The 22,755-nt window shown below is 50.3% G+C and overlaps 2 protein-coding genes across 6 annotated transcripts in view; one reads left to right on the plus strand and one right to left on the minus strand.

Annotated features, from left to right (window-relative positions):
* CCND3 (cyclin D3) overlaps window positions 1-18,703 on the minus strand; it is a 102,392-nt gene extending 83,689 nt beyond the window's left edge. The window contains exon 1 of the mRNA XM_055264297.2: window positions 18,497-18,703. The gene's annotated coding sequence lies outside the window, so the exon portion shown is untranslated. The remainder of the gene's footprint in view (window positions 1-18,496) is intronic.
* A 1,827-nt stretch (window positions 18,704-20,530) lies between these two features.
* Window positions 20,531-22,755, plus strand: part of TAF8 (TATA-box binding protein associated factor 8) — a 43,173-nt gene continuing 40,948 nt past the window's right edge. For 3 of the 5 annotated variants that reach the window (XM_055264290.2, XM_055264289.2, XM_055264292.2), the window contains exons 1-2: window positions 20,531-20,589; window positions 21,357-21,513. In XM_055264290.2, coding sequence (XP_055120265.1) covers window positions 20,545-20,589; window positions 21,357-21,513 — 202 coding nt within the window. In that variant the 5' untranslated portion in view covers window positions 20,531-20,544. Of the gene's footprint in view, window positions 20,590-21,007; window positions 21,156-21,356; window positions 21,514-22,755 lie in introns of those variants that run through there. The other 2 variants (XM_055264291.2, XM_055264293.2) reach the window with 2 other exon arrangements.

The following is a 22,755-nucleotide window of genomic DNA, read 5'->3' on the forward strand; positions in this document are numbered from 1 at the left end:
GAGGGCAGAAAGGAGGGCTTCATGCCAGAGCCCAAATCTCCTCCCCACTGCTCACCAGCTGTGTAACCCTGGACAGATCTCTTAGCCTCTCTAAGCCTCAGTTTTTTTTTGTTTTTTGTTTTTTTTGAGACAGAGTTTTGCTCTTGTTGTCCAGGCTGGAGTGCAATGGTGCAATCTCAGCTCACGGCAAGCTCCGCCTCCTGGGTTCAAGTGATTCTCCTGCCTCAGCCTCCCGAGTAGCTGGGAATACAGGCTCCCGCCACCACACTCAGCTAATTTTGTACTTTTAGTAGAGACGGGGTTTCTCCATGTTGGTCAGGCTGGTCTCAAAACTCCCAACCTCAGGTGATCCACCCAATTTGGCCTCCCAAAGTGCTGGGATTACAGGCGTGAGACACCATGCCTGGCCGCCCATTATGAAATGGGGGTAAAAATTGCTTACAAGTTTGTGGAGAGAAGATTACAAACTTGTAAAGTCCCTAGCACTGTGCCTGGCATGTGGTAGGTGCTCACTAAATCGTGGCTGCTATTACTATGGTGCTAAGTATGGGAATACTGAGGACACAGCTGGAGAAGAGACCTGATGACCTCCTTGGTGGAGGGTGGCCAGGGAGGGAGTGGAAGAGAGAGCTGGGGAGAGGAAACTGTGGTCATAAAGAGGAAGAGAGAGGCAGAGCTGGAGGTGACATCAGGGGAGAGAGAGGAGTGGGTTCGGTGATGGCCATGCTGGGCGAGGTGTGGAGCACAGCTGTGCTGTCTATCAGCTACCTCCAGCTCAGACAATTCCTGTGCCCATCTCACTTTTGTCTGCCCATCGCCTCTGCTGGGTTGGACACCTTACCACCACGGTCACTGTTGCCACACTGTCAGCTGCTATTTCTTGCCTCATCTTCCTTCCTGCTCATGATATGGCAGAAGGTGGCAAGGGAAGCAGCTGCCCTCCGCCAGCAGCCTCCCTGCCGCTGAAGGCTGAAGCTGCCCATAGGCATGGGTAAGAGCTCAGGCTCCAAAGACAGACGGGCTGGGTTTCGTTCCCAGCTCTAGCACTTAGGAGCCGGATGACCTCAGCAAGGGAGATGACTCGGCTAAAGCTTCAGTTTCCTTATCTGCACAGTAGGGGATAATAGGGCTGTTGAGAAAAAGGAATGAGATTATGCATGGTAAGCCCCTAGCCCAGCACAATGTCTGGCACACAGCAAGTGTTCAGTACATGTTCGTGTTCGCTATTATCAAGGCCAGATAGGTTTGTGACCTGTGCAGCCACACAGGGTCCCATGCTCAGGAGGGGTCCCAAACTTGGTTAATGCTCTGTCACCACCATCTTGAAACTTTTTTTTTTTTTTCTAAGAGACAGGGTCTCACTCTGTTGCCAAGACTGTAGGATTGCAGTGGCATGATCATAGCTCACTGCAGCCTTGAACTCCTGAGTTCAAGTGTTTCTCTCACCTCAGCCTGCTGAGTAGCTAGGAATACAAGCAGGCACCACCAGCTATTTTATTTTTTAATTTTATTCTTTTTTTTTTTTTTTTGAGACAGGGTCTCGCTATGTTGCCCAGGCTGGTCTCGAGCTCCTGGCCTGAAGAGATCCTCCCGCCTTTGCCTCCTAAAGTGCTGGGATTACAGGCATGAGCCACCACACGCAGCCTTGAAATTCTTAACAGTTTTTGAATAAGGGCCCTGCAAACTATGTAGCTGGTCCTGGCTATTATTAACATATATTTATTGAGTCTGCTGGCTGGCAGTGGCTATAGAAGGGGACACCTATCTAGTAGTTTGTTAAAGATGTGGGACATTAGAGAGCCTTGGAAGCCTCAAAGGAGGGATTTAAATACAGTGATGTGAGACCATGCCAGGCTGCCAGCAATTAGAGACTAAGAGGGCAGTGAGACCCCCACACATACTCTCACTGGGGCTGGGCACAGTGGCTCATGCCTGTAATCCCAGCACTTTGGGAAGCCAAGATGAGCAGATCACCTGAGGTCAGGAGTTTGAGACCAGCCTGACCAACTTGGTGAAACCCCGTCTCTACTAAAAATACAAAATTAGCCAGGCATGATGGTGCATGCCTGTAATCCCAGCTACTTGGGAGGCTGAGGCAAGAGAATCGATTGAACCTCGGAGGTGGAGGTTGCAGTGAGTCAAGATCACAACATTGCACTCCAGCCTGGGCAACAAGAGTGAAACTCCATCTCAAAAAAAAAAAAAAAAAAATCCTCTCACTGGGCACTGGGGATGGATAGGGGTGCCCTCCCTGCAGACAGCCAGGACAATGGGCAGCCTCTGGAATGCACCATGCCTCTGTATTTCAACCATTCTCCCACCAAGGGCAAAGATGCCCAATGTACCTGAGGCAAACACTCACCTATCTGCCCTGTGGGTCCAATGCTCTGTGCACCCAGGACAGGGGCCATGCACAGCTCAGGAATACAGGTGCGTCCACGGAGGCCTACATCTTCAGGATATGGAGGGACATGTGGTAAACCAGTGCTGCCCCAAAGCCCCTAGGTGCCCAGGTCCATCTGGGTCTTGCCGCTCAGGTTGGAGCTGGTATGGGGGTAGCACAGAAGAAGGGGTGCTCATTATACTTGTGGTGGCCTGAGGGGTTGGTCCAGCTCCAGGAGATAGAAATATCTGCTCCTTCCCTTAAATTTTAAATCCCAGGGTAGTATGTCTAGAAAGTAATATGGGGTGTTTGGGGCAGTGACTTGAACCCTCAGAAAATATGGAGCCTTCTGGTGGTTCTCTGGAGCTGGGGGTACCCCTAGACACTACGTTGAGGCTATGATGAGGCATGACCTCCCAGAGCTGTGCAGAGACCACCTCAGGAGGCACATCTGGTACCTGCTGTCTGTCTCCCCTACTGGACTGTGGGCTCCTGGAGGGCAAGGCCCACCCACAGTGAGGCTGACCAGATGTGCACAGACCTGGCCTCCAGGACCACTCCACTGTCTCCTCTCCATGCCCCAGGTCCTGCCCCGCCTTCCCCAGACTCGCCACCACAGCCTGGCTCTGTGTTCCCAGGCCTTCCTGGAGCGGCCCAGAGGAGAGTCTAAGGGTGGCCCAGCCCGGCAGGTGGAGTCCAGCCTGGAAGAGGCCCCTTTCCATCCGGCCACCTGTCCTGAATACTCACTCCTTCCAGACAGCTGGAGAGCGGCCCCAGAGCCTCTGGTTCAGGGGACTGGGGGAAGGAAGGCAGCTCTAAGGGAGCTGAGCCAAGGCTGGAGGGGAGGCCTCTGGAGCGGGTGGGAACACTGAGTGTACGTGGATGGGGGTGGGGTGCAGGAAGGCACTTGGGAGAAGTGGGAATTGGGGGTGGGGTCAAAGAGTGGAAGGTGGAGCTCATTCTCCCGGGGGCACAGCTGTTTATTCTGATCTCCCTCTTCAGCTGCTGCATGTTCCTTATCTTGGGGCTCAATCCAGACTCCACCTCCTCCTCTGTTGCTAAGCTGGGGAGGCAGACTCTATGGGAGACTTCCTGCTCTGGCCACCTTAGTTCCCTGCTACAGCCTGCTAAAAGGGACAAGGGGGAAAAGCAGGCCTCAAAAAGAAATGTGTGCTCCACTTCAGACCCACTCTGTGCCCATCTGTAGGTTACTGGGGCTTGAAGCTGAGTCATCTGCCCCCTCACCTGACTTCACCCACCCCTAACTGCCGTGACAAAGGGAGCCGGTCACCCCAGTCACCTGGATACTTCACAACTTTACTGGTGGCCCAGGACTTGCAGGGCTGGCAGATAGTGCAGGCTTATTGGGAATGTGGGGCAGAGGCGGCTGTGACCTCACAGGGTACTTCTCTGGGCCTTCACACTGTACTCCTTCCTGCCAACTTTACACTCGGCACCTACTGTCCCCTGTGAGATGCTATTTTCCAAATACTTATGGAAACACAACTCATGACATGTTTTTGATTTTTCATGAACATTTCAAAAAGTGAAAAAAACACTAGAAAAACAAAACTGCTTTAGTTCTGCTCCAAGAAATAACCACTGCTAACACTGTGGTATATTACCTTCAAGTCTTTGTGTGTGTGTCTAAAATATATAGTTGTAAATATAAACAATTTTGCATCCTGATTTTTCCCTTAACGTTACCGTATAACTTTCATGTTACCACATATATTTCGCAACTAACTTTTTTTTTTTTTTGAGACAGACTGCAACGGCACGATCTCAGCTCACTGCAACCTCCGCCTCCTGGGTTCAAGCGATTCTCCTGCCCCAGCCTCCCAAGCAGCTAGGATTACAGGCACGCATCATCACACCCGTCTAATTTTTTTTTGTATTTTTAATAGAGATGGGGTTTCACCTTGTTGGCCAGGCTGGTCTCAAACTCCTGACCTCAGGTGATCCACCCGCCCCAGCCTCCCAAAGTCCTGAAATTACAGGTGTGAGCCACCGTGCCTAGCCGACCCTGTCTCTTTTTTTTTTTTTTTTTTTGAGATGGAGTCTTGCTCTGTTGCCAGGCTGGAGTGCAGTGGTGCGATCTCAGCTCACTGCAACCTCTGCCTCCCGGGTTCAAGCAATTCCCCTGCATCAGCCTCCTGAGTAGCTGAGACTACAGGCTCGTGCCACCACGCCTGGCTATTTGTGTGTGTATTTTAGTAGAGTTGGGGTTTCACCGTGTTGGCCAGGATGGTCTCAATCTCCTGACCTAGTGATCTGGCCGCCTGGGCCTCCCAAAGTGCTGGGATTACCAGCATGAGCCATTGCGCCTGGCCGACACTGTCTCTTAAACAAATTTTTTTTCTAGTTTTGAAAAACATTACCCTAACTGAACTTAAATTACTTGAGAATAAAGAACAGAGCAATCCTTCCTAGATGTTTTTTATATTTCTCCTCAAATCTTTAGTACCTAGAAAAATATACTTCCTTGCCAAGAGTGCTATATTTCAAGGTCCACCCATTATTTCCCCCCATTCATAGCCTGACACCTTTCCCTATTCTTCAGTTAATGATGCTTAATGGTAATGGCCATCTTTTCCTCCTGGTTTTAAAACTTGTTAATGCAACCAATATTCTGCCAGTCATCCAGGCTGAAAGTTCAAGGGTAGTCCCTGATTCTTCTCATTCACGCTCTTCCTGGAGCACAGGGCCTATTAGGAGAGAAGGAATGCAAGCAGCAAACTACAGCGCAGGGCAACCTACTCCTTTGCGGAAGCATGCATGGTGCCTCACCGGGGAAGGGCAGAGGACTCTTCAGATCTTCCTACCAAATAATTACTAATTTCCATTGCTTCTACTTTCAAAATAGTTTCCCAGATCACCCCCTTGTTTCCATTTCTACTGGTGTCACCCTAGTTTCTCTTCCTTTTTTTTTTTTTTTTTTGAGATGGAGTCTCGCACTTTCACCCAGGCTAGAGTGCAGTGGCTCAATCTCGGCTTACTGCAAGTTCTGCCTCCTGGGTTCACGCTATTCTCCTGCCTCAGCCTCCCGAGTAGCTGGGACTACAGGCGCCCGCTACCACGCCTAATTTTTTGTATTTTTAGTAGAGACGGGGTTTCACCGTGTTAGCCAGGATGGTCTTGATCTCCTGATCTCGTGATCCACCCACCTAAGCCTCCCAAAGTGCTAGGATTATAGGTGTGAGCCACCGCTCCTGGCTAGTTTCTTTTCTTTTCTTTTCTTTTTGAGCCGGAGTCTCACCCTGTCTCCCAGGCTGGAGTACAGTGGCGTGATCTCGGCTCACTGCAACCTCCACCTCCAGGGTTCAGGCAATTCTCCTGCCTCAGCCTCCCAAGTAGCTGGGATTACAGACACCCAAAACGACGCCCGGCTAATTTTTGTATTTTTAGTACAGACAGGGTTTCACCATGTTGGCCAGGCTGGTCTTGAACTCCTGATTTTGTGATCCACCCACCTCGGCCTCCCAAAGTGCTGGGATTACAGGCGTGAGCCATCACGCCTGGCCTAAAAATTATTATTATTATTATTATTTTGGTTTTTTTTTTGAGACAGAGTCTTGCTCTGTCACCCAGGCTGGATTGCATTGGCCCAACATTAGCTCACTGCAATCTCTGCCTCCCAGGTTCAAGCAATTCTGCTGCCTCCACCTCCCGAGTAGTTGGGATTATAGACATGTGCCACCACGCCCAGCTAATTCTTGTATTTTTAGTAAGATGTGGTTTCACCATGTTGGCCAGGCTAGTCCTGAACTCCTGACCTCAAGTGATCCATCTGCCTCGGCCTCCCAAAGTGCTGGGATTACAGGTGTGAGCCACCATACCTGGCCTAAAAATTATTTTATATATATATATATATATATATATATATATATTTTTTTTTTTTTTTTTTTTTTTTTTTTTTTTTGACACAGGGTCTCCTTCTGTCACCCAGGCTGGAGTGCAGTGGCACAATCACTACTCACTGCAGCCTCCACCTCCCAGGCTCAAGCAATCCTCCCACCTCAGCCTCCTCCTGGTCTACAGACGCACGCCACCAAGCCCAGCTAAGTTTTGGGTCTTTCGTAGAGACAAAAATTTGCCATGTTGTCCAGGCTGGTCTCCAACTCCTGGGCTCAAGTTATCTGCCTGCCTTGGCCTCCCAAAGTGCTGGGATTACAGGCATGAGCCACTGTGCCTGGCCAGTCCTCTCTTTTCTAATGAGATACCTGCCTGAGGCCAAATTTTCTTCATATACATCAATGAAAACATACTGCAACAGATTGAATCAGAAACTGATGTGATAATCCAGCTGTCTTCTATGAAGTCAGGCATTAACGAGATTTGCAAAAACGTAAAACAAGGCTATACTTCTCATTATTTTTGTTTTGGAAAATAGTTTTCATTTAAAAAAAATACAATGCTTATGGGGTTTTTTTTTGTTTTTTGTTTTTTTGAGATGGAGTCTCACTCTGTTACCCAGGCTGGAGTGCAGTGGCGCGATCTCGGCTCACTGCAAGCTCCGCCTCCCAGGTTCATGCCATTCTCCTGCCTCAGCCTCTCCGAGTAGCTGGGACTACAGGCGCCCGCCACCACGCCCGGCTAATTTTTTGTATTTTTTCAGTAGAGACGGGGTTTCACCGTGGTCTCGATCTCCTGACCTCGTGATCCGCCCGCCTTGGCCTCCCAAAGTGCTGAGATTACAAGCGTGAGCCACCGTGCCCGGCCAGATTCACTCCATTCTCCTGCCTCAGCCTCCCGAGTAGGTGGGACTACAGGCGCCCGCCACCACACCTGGCTAATTTTTTTGTAATTTTTAGTAGAGACGGGGTTTCACCGTGTTAGCCAGAATGGTCTCGACCTTCTGACCTCGTGATCCACCCGCCTTGGCCTCCCAAAGTGCTGGGATTATAGGCTTGAGCCACTGCGCCCGGCTGTTTTGTTTTTTTTTTTAGACGGAGTCTCGCTCTGCCTCCAGGCTGGAGTGCAGTGGCATGATCTCGGCTCACTGCAACCTCCAACTCCCCGGTTCAAGCGATTCTCCTGCCTCAGCCTCCCAAGTAGCTGGGACTACAGGCACACACCACCATGCCCAGCTAATTTTTGTATTTTTAGTAGAGACGGTTTTCAACATATTGGCCAGGATGGTCTCGATCTCCCGACCGTGTGATCCGCCCGCCTCGGCCTCCCAAAGTGCTGGGATTACAGGTGTGAGCCACCGCACCTGGCCAAAAAAAAAATTACAATGCTTATGTTAACATGCAATGAGTTTCTTATTGTTACTTTAAATAAATTAATATTTAAAATTTCTCACATCAAATTTTTTATTAGAAACAAAATATCAACAGGTATAGGGAGGGAGAAGTCAAAAGCTTATATTATTCATTCCAGGGAATGCCATGTCGGGTGCACCGATTATTAGGTATAGCCTAAAAAACAAAAGTTCTGGCCAGGCGTGGTGGCATGCGCCTGTAATCATGGCACTTTGGGAGGCCGAGGCAGGCGGATCATGAGGTCAGGAGTTCAAGACTAGCCTGACCAAAATGGTGAAACCCTGTCTCTAATAAAAATACAAAAATTAGCCGGGCATGGTCGCATGTGCCTGTAATCCCAGCTACTCGGGAGGCTGAGGCACGAGAATCGTTTGAACCTGGGAGGCGGAGGTTGCAGTGAGCCAAGATTGCACCATTGCACTCCACCCTGGGTGAGAGAGTGAAACTCGGTCTCAAAAAAAAAAAAAAAAAAAAAGTTCTTTGGGATCCTCAATAATTTTCAGAATGTAAAGTGGTCCTGAGATCAGAAGGCTTAAACATTGCTGCAGTAGGCCTAATACGTCAGTCTCTAAAATGCCCAATTCCAAGCCTGGTTATCCAGTTCTTGGTATTCTTTGCCCTTACTCACATTTTTACCTCTTGGCCCCATTGTGTTGCTGGATTTTTTTAACTATATTAGAGCAGGGTGCAGTGGCTCACATCTGTAATACCAGCACTTTGGGTGGCCGAGGTGGGCAGATCGCGTGAGCCCAGGAGTTCAAGACCAGCCTGTGCAACATGGCAAAACCCTGTCTCCACCAAAAATACAAAAAATTAGCTGGGCATGGTGGCTTGTGCCTGTGGTCCCAGTTACTTAGGAGGTTGAGGCAGGAGAACTGCTTGAGCCCAGGAGGCAGGAGCTGCAGTGAGCTGAGATTGTGCCACTACACTTTAGCCTGGGTGACAGAGTGAGACCCCATTTCGACTTAAAAAAAAAAAAAAAAGCAAGAAGTGGTCATATCAAAAATAATTATTGTTCTACAAATAATAGTGATTATAGAAATAACCACTAGTTCTTTTAGAAATAAGAAATAATCAGTAATACTACAGAAAAAGAATAAGCCTAATAATTGCCATAGAAATAACATAAAAATTATTTCTATAATATGGCCTTCAGTAAAAAACTCAGAACATTCAGAAGAGTAAAAAGATCCAAAAGCAACCACCATTTAAAACTGCTCCGGAATAATTTCTCATCTAATCCATTCCTCTTTTATCTCCTCAAATGGCACCTTTGAGAAGAAATTCCTGGTTAACCCATGCAAAAGCAACCACTCCTTCCTCCAGATTCCCACAGCACTGTAGTTGAAACCTTTCTTGAGGCCCAGCTAGACCATAAAAGTATGCATACTGAATTCCTAAATGTGCATATTTAACGGTCATAAATTCAGTTATATCTACTGGAAGAGACACCAACCAACCACAGAAACCTATGTACTATTTATATGATGTGATCCCTTCACTCAGACTTAACATAATGCTTAACCAAAGACCAGATCCTGTGTTCCAACAAAAACTGGCCATGCTGAGGAATCTTAGAAATGGAAGAGAATGTCCAAATCATGTATCCTGTGTTTTCTGAGCAGTCTCTTTAAAATAGAGACTTTAATAGTAACTTTGATGTGTGTCTTGTTTTCACACTGACTTTGAACCCAACACTGCGTCAAATGTGGCTCCACTACGTGAAGAATGGACAAGTGAATGGTTCCAAGGTCTCTGAGACTTACAGATGTTGGATGAATATACCAGGTGACTGAGCCCAGGAGTCCCCTCTAGGCCAGGGCTGCCACCCATTGCTGGGTGAAGGTCTCAGGCGTCACTTGAAGGTCAAGGTGAGAGGTCCTGCACTAGGACCCAGCTGAACCACCCCCTCCAGACTTACGCTCTCAGCCGCTGTCCTAATCCCACACTCCTCCCAAAGCCTGAGTCTCATACAAGAGCAAGGAAAGGAAAATGAGCGTTGGAGGGGGAGCTGGAGGAAAAGCTTGTTTGCACCATTGCCGCAGTTGGGGTGGCTGTGGTTGGGCTGATTCAACCAGAGCTCCCCAGATAGGTTAGGGCCCAGCCCCACCTAGCAGAGCTCACATTCACCACCACCCACTCCTGCTTCCGGGGCTGTGTGTGACACCTGACCTTCCTGCTGTGGCAGGCCTGGGGCACCTTTGCTCCTTCCCTTCCACCTTCTTGGCTTAGTGGACAATCCTAAAGCACTGGCCAGAAGGCACTGGGGGATCCAGGATGCTCTGGGCTTGCCATACATCCTGCATCTCCATGCATCCCTGCATGTCACGCACACAGGCAGTGAGGGGCCTACTGGCCTGCTCTACTAGTCCTGAGACTGTGTACATGACAATGTCTCAACAGGGAACCCAGTGTAATCTCACACTTGCCCTGGTAGGTGGATACACATGTGCACACACACGTGTGCGGTGCACACAGTATGCATGAAAAGTCTGAGCCGGGCACAGTAGCTCACACCTGTAATCCCAGCACTTTGGGAGGCTGAAGCAGGTGGATCACCTGAAGTCAGGAGTTCAAGACCAGCCTGGACAACATGACAAAACCCTGTCTTTACTAAAAATACAAAAATTAGCTGGGCATGGTGGTGGGAGCCTGTAATCCCAGCTACTCAGGAGGCTGAGGCAGGAGAATCACTTGAACCTAGGAGGTGGAGGTTGCAGTGAGCTGAGATCGTGCCATTGCACTCCAGCCTGGGCGACAGAGCGAGACTCTGTCTCAAAACAAAAACAAAAACAAAAACAAAAAAAGAAAAGTCTGACTGAGGTCAGAGTTATTTCAGCCACCAGGCTCTCAATACGACCAGCTGTATGACTTTGGACTAGATACTTAACCTCTGTGCCTCAGGGGCTTTATCTGCAAAATAAAAAACCTCGGCCAGGCGCAGTGGCTCACGCCTGTAATTCCAGCACTTAGGGAACACCGAGGTGGGTGGATCACAAGGTCAGGAGTTCAAGACCAGCCTGGCCAACATGGTGAAACCCGGTCTCTACTGAAAATACAAAAATTAGCTGGGCATGGTGGTGGGTGCCTGTAATCCCAGCTATTAGGGAGGCTGAGGCAGAGAACTGCTTGAACCCAGGAGGCAGAGGTTGCAGTGAGCCGAGATCGTGCCACTGCACTCTGGCCTGGGTGACAGAGCAAGACTCCAACTCAAAACAAACAAACAAACAAACAAAAAAACCAAAAACCTCATAGGATATGTTTGTGAGGAATAGCTGAGAAATGGGTTAATAAATATCCATACTTATTATAAACTGACTTATGTACAAATGGCATACAGGATATGGCAGCACTTACAACAGCCCCTGGCACATAGAAGTGTTGTGTAAAGATGCACTATTATTATCACCAACATCTTGAGTGCCATGTGTCTGGAAACACATGAGGATTCAGAGAAAAGCCACACAACAGATTCCCACAAGAAGCACCAAAAATGACTTCTAGAACCTGTGTCAGAGGAAAGGCAGAGAAGAAACGGGGGGAAGGAAAAACTTTCTGAGGACCACCCAGGAGGTACCCAGCTCAAGTCCAGTGACTATAAAAAGTTTTAAGAACCCAGAAGGCCGGGCCCAGGCTGGGAAAGGCTGTACCCGCAGAAATCAAGGGATGCGAGAGAGAAAACTCAGTCGGGTCCCTAGAGGTAGAACTCAAAGAAAAGATGGGAGCTTCCCCAGGACCAGCAGGTACCAGCTGACTGGAAAGAAGGAAGAGAAGGCCTGGAGAAAACTAGAATGTTCTGTGCCCTGGCCTACGTTCAGTCACTCAGTACATCTGAGGGCTTGTAACCCCAAGATGAAAATAGATGCCACATTTGAAGAATCTCCAAGTTTGTGGTTCTATAGCAGACACCGCTCACAGAAAAGACAATGGAGCTGGGAGGACCGGAAAAGGCAGCCTTGCAACCTAGGGGCCTGCTGCTGGGAGGAAACAGCACTCCTCCCCTCTATAACCCAAAGACAGCTTTGTGATAGCCACTTGCCAGAGTAGAATAAACCTCCCCTGGGCCTTATTCCCAGTGGATTCCACAGCACCCAGCATGGCAAAGCTTAACAGACCAGAGCTTAAGACTTTGCGAATAATAAACAGACGTCTTCCCAGGGACAGGCAGACTGGGGGCCCTCTGCGCCTCATGCTCCTGCCCCTGGCTGGTCCTCCCTCCTCCAGCTGGAGCCCAAGTTGGAGCTCAAGGTCTGCATCTGTCTGAGGCCCCTGCTCCGGCTTCCTTTCCCAGAACTCAGGGACCTCAGGGGAGGGGGCAGGGAGGAACAGCAGAGAAGGAAGAGAACAGAGAACAAGAGGGAGGGTGAGTTGGAGCAGAAAAAGCTGGGGCCAGAACTGGGAGTTTCTGGGACAGCCCCAGCTTCAAATATTCTATCCAACTGTCTGACCACAGGCCAGAACTTGTGGACCGATTTTTATTTTAGAAAAGAGGGTAACATGAAGCCATAGGTGGGATGGTGAGGAAAGAAACCAGGGCTGTCTCTTTGGATCTAGATGGCCCCATATCCACCCGGAGGACCTCCATCTGGGAGACGATGATGCCCATGATATGGTGATAATGACAGCAGCTATCACTCAAAGGACGTATGGCCTGCCCACCACTCAGCAGGGCTTTGTGTGCGCTGCCTCATAATCCTAGGGAAGTGTAGGCTCGGAAGTGGGTTTTTTGTTTTTGAGACAGAGTTCCGTTCTTCTTGCCCAGACTGGAGTGCAATGGCGCGATCTCGGCTCACTGCAACCTCTGCCTCCTGGGTTCAAGTGATTCTTCTGCCTCAGCCTCCCGAGTACCCAGGATTACAGGCATGCGCCACCACACCCAGCTAATTTTGTATTTTTAGTAGAGACGGGGTTTCTCTATGTCGGTCAGGGTGGTCTCGAACTCCTGGCCTCAGGTGATCCACCTGCCTGGGCCTTCCAAAGTGCTGGGATTACAGGAATGAGCAACTGCACCTGGCCGGAAGTCTTAATCCTGCAGTCTCTCTGCCTCCCCTGTGCCTCAGTTTCCTTATGTGTAAAAAGCAGAATAATAATGCCTCCCTCATGGTCTGCTGTGAGGATGCAAAAAGATACCTGACATATAGTAGGCATTCAACTAATATTGGTTATTATTAATTCTCACCATTACCCAGAGAGGTGGGGTCTATAGTTAAGCCCATTTTACAGACAAAGAAACTTTCACACAGCCAGAAAGGAGCTGAGCTAGGACTCGAAGTGGGGTGGTATGTCTATAGAGAACAGGCTCTCTCGACCACTCCATGAGAGATGGCACAGATTAGTGGTTACATGCACAAACGTTACAGCCAAATGGCTGAGTCAGACTTCCAGCTCAGCCACAGATGGGCTGTGTGTACGGAAGCAAGCTGCTAGACCTCTCAGTACCTTGGTTTGCTCACCTGCAAATGGGTGTCTCTGGCCAGGCACAGTGGCCCACGCCGTAATTTCAGCACTTTGGGAGGCTGAGGCGGAAGAACTGCTTGGGTCCAGGAGCTCAAGACCAGCCTGGGAAACAGGGTGAAACCCCATCTCTACAAAAAACTAGCTGAGTATGCCGGGTGCAGTGGTTCACGCCTGTAATCCCAGCACTTTGGGAGGCCGAGACGGGTGGATCATGAGGTCAGGAATTCGAGACCATCCTGGCCAACATGGTGAAACCCCATCAAAGACACAAAAAATTAGCTGGGCGTGGTGGCGGGTGCCTGTAATCCTAGCTACTTGGGAGGCTGAAGCAGGAGAATCACTTGAATCTGGGAGGCGGAGGTTGCAGTGGGCCAAGATCGTGCCAATGCACTCCAGCCTGGGCGACAGAGTGAGATTCCATTTCAAAAAAATAATAAAAAATTAGCTGAGCGTGGTGGCACCACGCCTGTGGTCCCAGCTACTCAGGAGGCTGAGATGGGGAGATTACCTCTGCCTGGGAAGTTGAGGCTGCAGTGAGCCGAGATCACACCACTGCACTCTAGCCTGGGCGACAGAATGAGACCCTGTCTCAAAAAAATCAGGGTGTCCTTGCTCATTCTGGGCTCTGTCTCTGTGTCCCTGGAGGCCCAGTGGCTCTGTGCCTCTCTAAAGGTCTGAGGGGGCAGCAAGCAGATCTGGGCCAGCGATGGAGGTACCAGCAACCCTCTCCTTCCAGAGATAACCCCTCAGCCCTCACCTCAGGAACGACTGTCCTGGGGAATTTCACCCAGGGTGGGAGAACTGGTCAGGCCACTGAGTGCAAATAGTTTCAGAGAGGTGGGGCTCTTGAGGCCCCTTCCGGGAGATGACACAGGTGTCATGCCCTTTGAAGGGCATAAAAGGCCATGCCACATTAGTTACCCTGCTGGCTCGCAGGGCCGTTGGCCTTGCCCTCTGCCCTGGACACACGGGTCCCTCTCTCTCAAAGGGAAAGGACAGTCAGGAAGGGGAAAGAGAAGATGTGGAAGAAATCCCTGACCTGGGGACGGGTGTATGCCGCAGAGGCGGAGGCCTGCACATTCTGGCCGGAGCCTGGACAAGACAGAAGAGCACCTTTTATGGGGGCTTTGCTGGGTCAAAAGCAGTTCTCTGGGCCCCGGTGTGTAAACAGCTGGTGATGGGCTGGGAGCAGAGGCCCCTTGAAACCAGTCAGCGCCTGAAGAACCCGGCAACACTCTTCACCCAATCCAGCCACTCCGGGGTGACACGCTGGGCAACAGCCCCACCTGGTGGACGATCAGGGACTACCATGGGCCAGGGAGTATGGGAGAGCAAAGAATGACAGAAGAGGAAGGCGGGGAAAATCACAGCAGGGGTTTACAGGCGAAGGGGCTTTGAGGTCATCTTGCTGGCAGAGGCCCCTCTTATAGCGTGAGGTCTAAGCCTCATTTGTTAGAAAGTTCTACGTTTTTTGAAAATCTGCCTCCACTAGTCCCGCTAACCCCCTACTTCAAGGCTTGCCAGGGCAACCTTTTAAATATTTGCATACAGGTATAGTATTCCTCCTAAATCTTCCCCTTTGCCGCAGCCTTCCAGAATTTGACCTGACCTCTCATCTCCTGCATCTGTTTTTAACTTGGCTATCCTTTCTTGCCTTTCTTTCCATTTATTTATTTATTTATTTATTTATTTATTTATTTTTGAGACGGAGTCTCACTCTGTCGCCCAGGCTGGAGTGCAATGGCATGATCTTGGCTCACTGCAACCTCCGCCTCCCGGGTTCAAGTGATTCTCCCGCCTCAGCCTCCTGAGTAGCTGGGATTACAGGCTCATGCCACCACGCCCGGCTAATTTTTTTTTTTTTTTTTTTTTTTTGTATTTTTAGTAGAGATGAGGTTTCACCATGTTGGTCAGGCTGGTCTCGAACTCCTGACCTCGTGATCCACCCGCCTTGGCCTCCCAAAGTGCTGGGATTACAGGCATGAGCCACCGTGCCCGGTGGCTATCCTTTCTTAAATACATTAACTTCCAAGGAATCTCTTCCAATTCTATCCCTCTCCCATACAAGCAGCAGCATTTTAAAAATCCCTTTATATTTCAGCCTCGCTGTCTCAGTGTTTGATATATTAGGAAAGTCAATGCTCAGACTGAGAGTTAATTCATGAGTAAAGAGCCTAGACTTTGAAATCAGATAGATCCTTGTTCAACTCCAAGCTCTGCCACTTACTAGCTAAATTACTTTGAGCAAGTTTGCCTTTCGGAGCCTCAGTTTCCTATCTGTAAATTGGAGATAGAGGTGTTTACTACCTAGAGTTGTGGTGAATAAATATTAAATGAGACAGTACAGGTAAAACACTTAGGGACAGCTCCCGCAACACCATTCAGCTCCTAAGTGGCAATTACAGCCACATTCCTCTGAGTTTAAAGGTTGTAGGGAATGCTTTGGGGAAGAGAAAAGCGAAGGGGCCAAAGAAGAAGAGACTTTCTGGAATTAGCCTTTCTCAACCAGCACGAATCCCAGGTGAATTCCAACAGATGGGTAACTTGTTTCAATCCCATTTCTAGCAGTGTCTGTTGCCACCCCTAGAAAGGGGCAGGCCTTAACAGCTCTTTGAAACTTGAGGATTTAAAATTTAAATGTCTTTGAGGGCAAGATAAACACACCTACTGCTAAGCAGAGAAAGGGAAACTTGGCAGGGGCCCCAGAACTTTCCCCACCCCCAGCCCTCCCTAAACTTCCTCTTGTGGTTTTTCAAGAGTACAACCTGTTCTCCACAGCCAAGCCAGTGCCTGGGGCAGGGGGCCAGGGCGTGCCAAGGGCTCCGCTGCACCCCACCCTACCAGCGAGTGAGGGAGGAAGGTGCGTGCGTAGGAGAAGAGCAGCTTAGAGGTTTATAGTTCTTAAGGTTCACATCCTGCTTACCCGTTTTCTCAGTGCAGCCACCCTCCACCCAGTTCCCACCCTCGACTCCCAGCATTAATACCCATGCCCCCAACACACATCCCTTTCTCTTTTTTTTTTTTTTTTTTTTTTAATTTTTTGAGATGGAGTCTGGCTCCGTCGCCCAGGCTGGAGTGCAGTGGCGCAATCTCGGCTCACCGCAAGCTCCGCCTCCCGGGTTCACGCCATTCTCCTGCCTCAGCCTCTCCGAGTAGCTGGGACTACAGGCGCCCACCACCACGCCCGGCTAATTTTTTTCGTATTTTTAGTAGAGACGGGGTTTCGCCGTGGTCTCGATCTCCTGACCTCGTGATCCGCCCGCCTCGGCCTCCCAAAGTGCTGGGATTACAAGCGTGAGCCACTGCGCCCGGCGCATCTCTGCTATTCTTAACTCCCAACAAAAGAGGTGTCTTGGTTTCCCAAATCCCCAGATTCTGGCACATCACGTCCAAGTTGAGAAGTTCTTTCTTGAATATAATATTAATTCAGTCCTCCTGGTTTATTCACATTCCCCCTTTCCCTTTGAGTGAGGCTTACACAGGGGAAAACATTCATACGTGTGTGTGCACGCGCACGCACGTGCATGCACACACACATACACGCACACACACACACAGCCATCAGGAAAGGATACCAGCTCTGTGCAGTTCCCACAACCCTATTCCAGGCCTGCTGGGCTCACTGTAAACAGTACCAGCCCCATGGCACAGCTAACAGATGGCTGTATCATCCAAGATACAGGACCACAGACTCCCTTTAGGAAACTCCCAAGTTCCTGGTTCAAGTGCAAATTCTGTGTGGTCAGCGAAGGAGGCAGGCTAGCCTAATGGTTAAGAATAAAGCCTCCCAAATCAAGTGACCTGGGTTTAAATCCCAGCTCTGCCATTCGTTTCTTGTGTCTGAAGGAAGATTACTTATCTCCAGTGCCTGCGTTTCCTCGTCTATAAAATGGAGAGAATCCTAATGCCTACCTCATAGGACTATATTAGGAGGTTTAAATGAGATATGATCTCTAAGCCACTTAGAAGAGTAGCTGACAGTGTTATGTAGCTGTTAGCTAGTATTCTGAGCCCTTGAGGGAAGGGGAAGCCAGAAGGAGAAGATGCTTGGGACCATCGAGGTCATGATCTCAGTAACTGGCATAGACTAGGACTCTGCTAGAATTATCAGAGACGCTTTCAGTGTTAAGTTCCAGGGGGAAGAAACTCTGATTTGATGACCATGACATCCCCACCAGCTGTGGGAATAGCCTGTGCAGATGGAGTATGGCCACAGCAAATAGGTGCTGAATGAATTCATAAATTGCTGCGCCAGTCCTTTCCCAAAGGAGCCCCGGAATTGAACGGCCAGAAGAATCTGTGAGGAAGCAAAGGGAGATCCACTTCTCTATCCACGCCTGGTCCCAAAGAGAAATGAGGAGGTAGGCAGAGGGCAAGGACTCAACAGAGGAAACAGTCTCAGAGTCCAGGGATGGGGAGAGGGTGCCCAGGACTGTGTGGACTGTCACATCACCCCCAGGTGGACCCTCCCAGCTGTACCCAGCTGGGAATTCCTGGGTTCTTGGGACCCAGCCCAGAAAACTGCCTTTTCTGGGATTCATCCTGTTCATTCCCTTGATGGTGAGACAGTGGATTAAAGGGAGCAGGAATTGTTTCTGGGTCGCCCCTATATTCCAGTGTCCAACACCACAGCTGGGGTTCAATCCAGCTCTGTGGAATAAGTGCCCCAAAGACTTCTATGCTTTTCATCCTTCTGAACCCAACTCAAATGTCCTTTTCTCTCTGAAGCCTTCCCAGCCACCCCAGCCAGTGTACTTGGCATCTATGTCTATTGTTCTGTAATCCATATTAGCTGTGGATGAATAACATCATTGCACCCTCAGCATTCCATATAATGCCAGGCATATAGTAGGTGTTCAATCAATGCAAATGAATAACTTAATGCTCCCTTAGTAACAGCAACTAATTTATTCAGTTATTCCTCTTGTTGGCACTTCAAGAGACACAGAGGAGGCTAAGATAATCATCTATGTACCAATCAGACACCACTGAGGGGTCCCTCCCTCCAGTTTCATCCCGGTGCACTGGCCAGAGCACTCACAGACTCCCCATCCACACTGGTCTGCCCTCCTACTGGCCTTCCACCTCATCTTTGAGGCATGAGAAGAGCAACAGCCCGGTAAAGCCACGGGGCTTCCAGATCGGCTGGAGGGGGTTGTGCCGATGTGTGTACATACAGAGGGCTCAGGGCCTTTGGGGGTTTCTCTGACCTTCAACTCCGTGCAGAACACCTCACTCAGTGGGAAAGTCAGCCAAGCTTTGGGTGCCAACTGGGAAGTGATGAGGATGCGGCGAACCCATTGACCCACCCAGCGCCGATCCCCAACGCATGGTCTCCAGCCTGAGCTGACATCCCATCTACCCCGGTTTCTCCAGCACCCAAGCCTACCTCCTCGCCAGGTGAGCTCCCCGGAGCACCGGCTGGGGTCGCAGGCGCTCTGTCCCGCCGCCTCTGGAGCCTGCCTTTGGGGAGTGGGGGTGGTCGCAACCACCAGCCGCGAGGAGAGGATTGCACCTCTCCCCGCCGGCATCCGAACCGAGCCAGTCTCCACCCCTGCAGTGGCGAAGTGTTTACAAAGTCCGCCCCGCGCCGCCGATCCCGAGCTGGGCAGGAAGTGGGGAAGAGGGGGCGGAGGAGACAAAGGGGCTGGTGCTCTGCTCAGCCAAGTTTCGGTCCCCGGCCCGACCCCCCCACCCCCTGCACACCCTCGGCGAGGCCAGGAGGCTCATCCGGCGCCGCGCACCCCCGCCCGCATCCCCCGCCCCACGCGGCATAGGTGAGGGGGCGGGGCGCCACGGAGGCTCAGGTGTGGGCGGCGGGGCCGGGGCAGCACGGGTTCCCAGACCGCTGCCTCCCCGCGTTGGCAAGTCCTCCACGTGCTATCCAGGAAGTAAACAACATCATGAGGAGCGACTTCTTTTTCTTTTTTTGAGACTGGAGTCTCCCTCTGTCGCCCAGGCTGGAGTGCAGTGGCGCGATCTCGGCTCACTGCAACCTCCGCCTCCCGGATTAAAGCTATTCTCCTGCCTCAGCCTCCCGAGTAGCTGGGACTACAGGCGCACGCCGCCATGCCCGGCTAATTTTGTGTATTTTTAGTAGACACGGGGTGTCACCATATTGGTCAGGCTGGTCTCGAACTCCTGACCTCTGGTGATCCACCCGCCTCGGCCTCTCAAAGTGCTGGGATTACAGGCCTGAGCCACTGCGTCCGGCCGATTTCTTGACTCCTACTACCCGTCAGGCACTGTGACAGACCCTTTCTGTGTATCATCTCATCTTTCCCCCAGTTTTACAGAAGAGGAAACTGAGACACTGAGGATTACGGTCAAGTGCCCGAAGTACCACAGCTGGCTAGTGTTAGGATCCAAGCCCAGAGTCTGCGTCCTGCCAGGCACCTGCAAACGGGAACGAACACGGCGCAGCCAGAGGGGCTGACAGGCTAGGGAGAAAACCACTGGCAGTCGCGGGCACCCCAAGCCCTGGGCGTGAGGCGGCAAGGGACAAGTCTCCCGCCCCCTAGACTTGCCTCGCAAATACTTGCAGGTCGAGGGCGCGAAAGCAGCGGGATGCAGCCATAGACTTGGACTAGGTGGTCCAGGCTCTACTTCCAAGTGGGCCATTGACAGGTGGAGCGGCCCTCAGCACAAAATCACCAGGCTGGATGCTCCAGGGTTTCCCAACATTACTCGCTCAGGAGAATCATCTGGGGAGCTCCTTAATGAGAAAGATTCCCAAGCCCCTCTTCCAGAGAGTGAAGTCACTGGGATTGGGCTGGGCCCAGCCAGGTGTTACTAATAATCAGACAAGTCTGGAAAACCCTGCGAGTGTAGATGACCTCCTGGGTCCTTCCAGGAGTGTGCTCTTCACAAGAACCGGTTTTCATATTAAAATAGGTTTCTTTTAACTCAGTGAAACCAAGCGCGTTTTCCTGGCCCCACAACCAAGCCACTGAAGGCCCCAGAACACTTCACTCACAAAAGGTCACGTGAGGCTGGCGCGGTAGCTCACGCCTGTAATCCCAGCACGTTGTGAGGCCGAGGCTGTGGATTGCTTGAGCTCAGGAGTTCGAGACCAGCCTGGCCAACATGGCGAAACTCGGTCTCTACTAAAAATACAAAAACTTAGCGGGGTGTGGTGGTGCCCGCCTGTAATCCCAGCTACTCCGGAGGCTGAGGCGGGAGGATCGCTTGAGCCCGGGAGGTGGAGGTTGCAGTGAACTGAGATCGCGCCATTGCACTCTAGCCTGGGAAACAGAGCAAGACTCTGTATCCAAAAAAAAAAAAAAAAAAAAAAAAAAGTCACGTGAGCCGGGGTCACCGGAGGCGTCCCCCAACCGACTGGGCTTCGGAAAACCAAGGGGCGCACGCCGCCCCGCCCCGCCCCGCGACTACAAGTCCCATCGCGCCCCGCGCTCGCGCACACTACGCCAGAGCAAGATGGCCGACGCGGCGGCCACAGCTGGGGCCGGTGGCTCCGGAACGGTAAGGGCAGGAAGCGCGGGCTCGGAGCCGAGAGAGTTTGGGTATCCTGTAACTTTACCCTAGACTGAGCAACAAGATAATGCCCAGAAATCCAGCCCCATCATGAGCTCCGACTGGCGGAGGGTCTTTTCAGGCCGTAGGCGCCCCCTCCTTGGGACTTGGCTGCGGCCTCCGGAGTTGGCGGACCTGTGTCTTGATTGGCTCGTTCGCTGTTGGGGGTTAGGAGCCCGGAACACCCCCTGATTGGTCTGAAGATGCCGTTTTCGCTTTCTTATTGGCCGGCCAAAGTTGAAAGGCATTCCCGTTTCAAAATATTTAGCTTTCTTACTTTTTCGTGCTGTTATCTTTTGCCCTCCTCTCCTCGCAGTCACCTCTTGTTACTGTTTTCATTTTCCCTTTCAATGAAATGGTGTGAAGATGGGAGGCACAAGAGAGGGATCCTGTTTTTTCTGGGGGACAGGTCTTAATCCCATTATGCGTGTTTCTTCAGCTATGTATTCTAATAATCTGCTAAAGTAGAAAGTAAAAGACCTGCTATTTTATCTCATTGGGACCGTACGTTTTAGGTAAGCGGAAAAGTAGTCTCTGTATTTAAAGCACCTTGGGTGCTCAGTTTTTACTCAGTTGGCCAAGATCTGTAAATCTAAACATTAAGCACTGATTTTTAAAATAAAATTAGTAAAATAACTTTGCTTGCCATTGACCACGTATGAACTCTGTGATTGCATCCTTCTCCTGTGGATGAAAATCTCTCTGCTGATTCACAGAGATCGGGAAGTAAACAGTCCACTAACCCTGCCGATAACTATCATCTGGCCCGGAGGAGAACCCTGCAGGTGGTTGTGAGCTCCTTGCTGACAGAGGCAGGGTTTGAGAGTGCCGAGAAAGCATCCGTGGAAACGCTGACAGAGATGCTACAGAGCTGTGAGTACATGGAAACACTAGTCCTTAGAGTCAACCCCAACATCAGTTCTGTGCCCTGCTTTGTGACAGTGTTTGAGAAGATTTAAGAAACAAACTTTTTTCTTAAGAGGGGAGAAAAAAAATTTTTTTTAATGTAAAAAGTTGAGAAAAGAAAAGAGCATAATGGGCCGAGCGCGGTGGCTCACACCTGTAATCCCAGTACTTTAGGAGGTCGAGGCAGGTGGGTCACCTGAAGTCAGGAGTTCAAGACCAGCCTGGCCAACGTGGCGAAACCCAGTCTCTACTAAAAAACACACAAAAAAGTTAGCTGGGCATGGTGGCAGGTGTCTGTAATCCCAGCCACTCCAGAGACTGAGGCAGGAGAATTGCTTGTAAGAGAATCTGGGAGGCAGAGGTTACAGTGAACTGAGATCGCACCACTGCACTCCAGCCTGTGAGGCTCCGTCTCCAACAACAACAACAACAACAGCAACAACAACAGAAAAGAGCATAATGAAGTGACTTACAGGCTTTAGAATCAGATAGACTTGTTGTACATCATCACTCTGTCACTTAATAGCTTGGGCAAGCCACTGAATCTCCTGAACCTCAATTTCCTCATTTGTGAAATGGGATAACAGTTTGTACCTCATGGAGTTGTGAGTATAAGTGAGATGTATATATAAAACATTCAGTGCTGGGGAGATTGTAAGCTCTTGGTGAGTTATGGGTGCCCTTAAGGACTTTTGTTGGGGAGTCAGGACTAATTCCCCAAGCAATAGATATCATCACATTATGTAATCAAATGCTAGATTGTGTGATACAAAGAATGAAGGGGAAAAGCCACTTTTATTTTATTTATTTATTTATTTTTTTGAGACGGAGTCTCACTCTTGCCCAGGCTGGGGTGCAGTGGCACAATCTCAGCTCACTGCAGCCTCTGCCTCCCGGGTTCAAGCAATTCTCCTGCCACAGCCTCCCAAGTAGCTGGGATCATAGGCGTGCACCACCACGCCTGGCTAATTTTTGTATTTTTAGTAGAGACAGAGTTTCACCATGTTGGCCAGGCTGGTCTCGAACTCCTGACCTCAAGTGATCCACCCACCTTGGCCTCTCAAAGTGCTGGGATTACAGGAGTGACCCACTACACCCAGCTGAAAAGCTACTTTTAAAAGGAAATGTGTTGAGATTTAGAAGCCCGGGTGTGGTCTTACAGAGGCTTTTCTGCATGTACAACGTATTTCCCTGTTTTGAATTTTTGGG

This window comes from Symphalangus syndactylus, chromosome 23 (assembly GCF_028878055.3).
Source record: "Symphalangus syndactylus isolate Jambi chromosome 23, NHGRI_mSymSyn1-v2.1_pri, whole genome shotgun sequence".
In the NCBI taxonomy this organism is placed as follows: Eukaryota; Metazoa; Chordata; class Mammalia; order Primates; family Hylobatidae; genus Symphalangus; species Symphalangus syndactylus.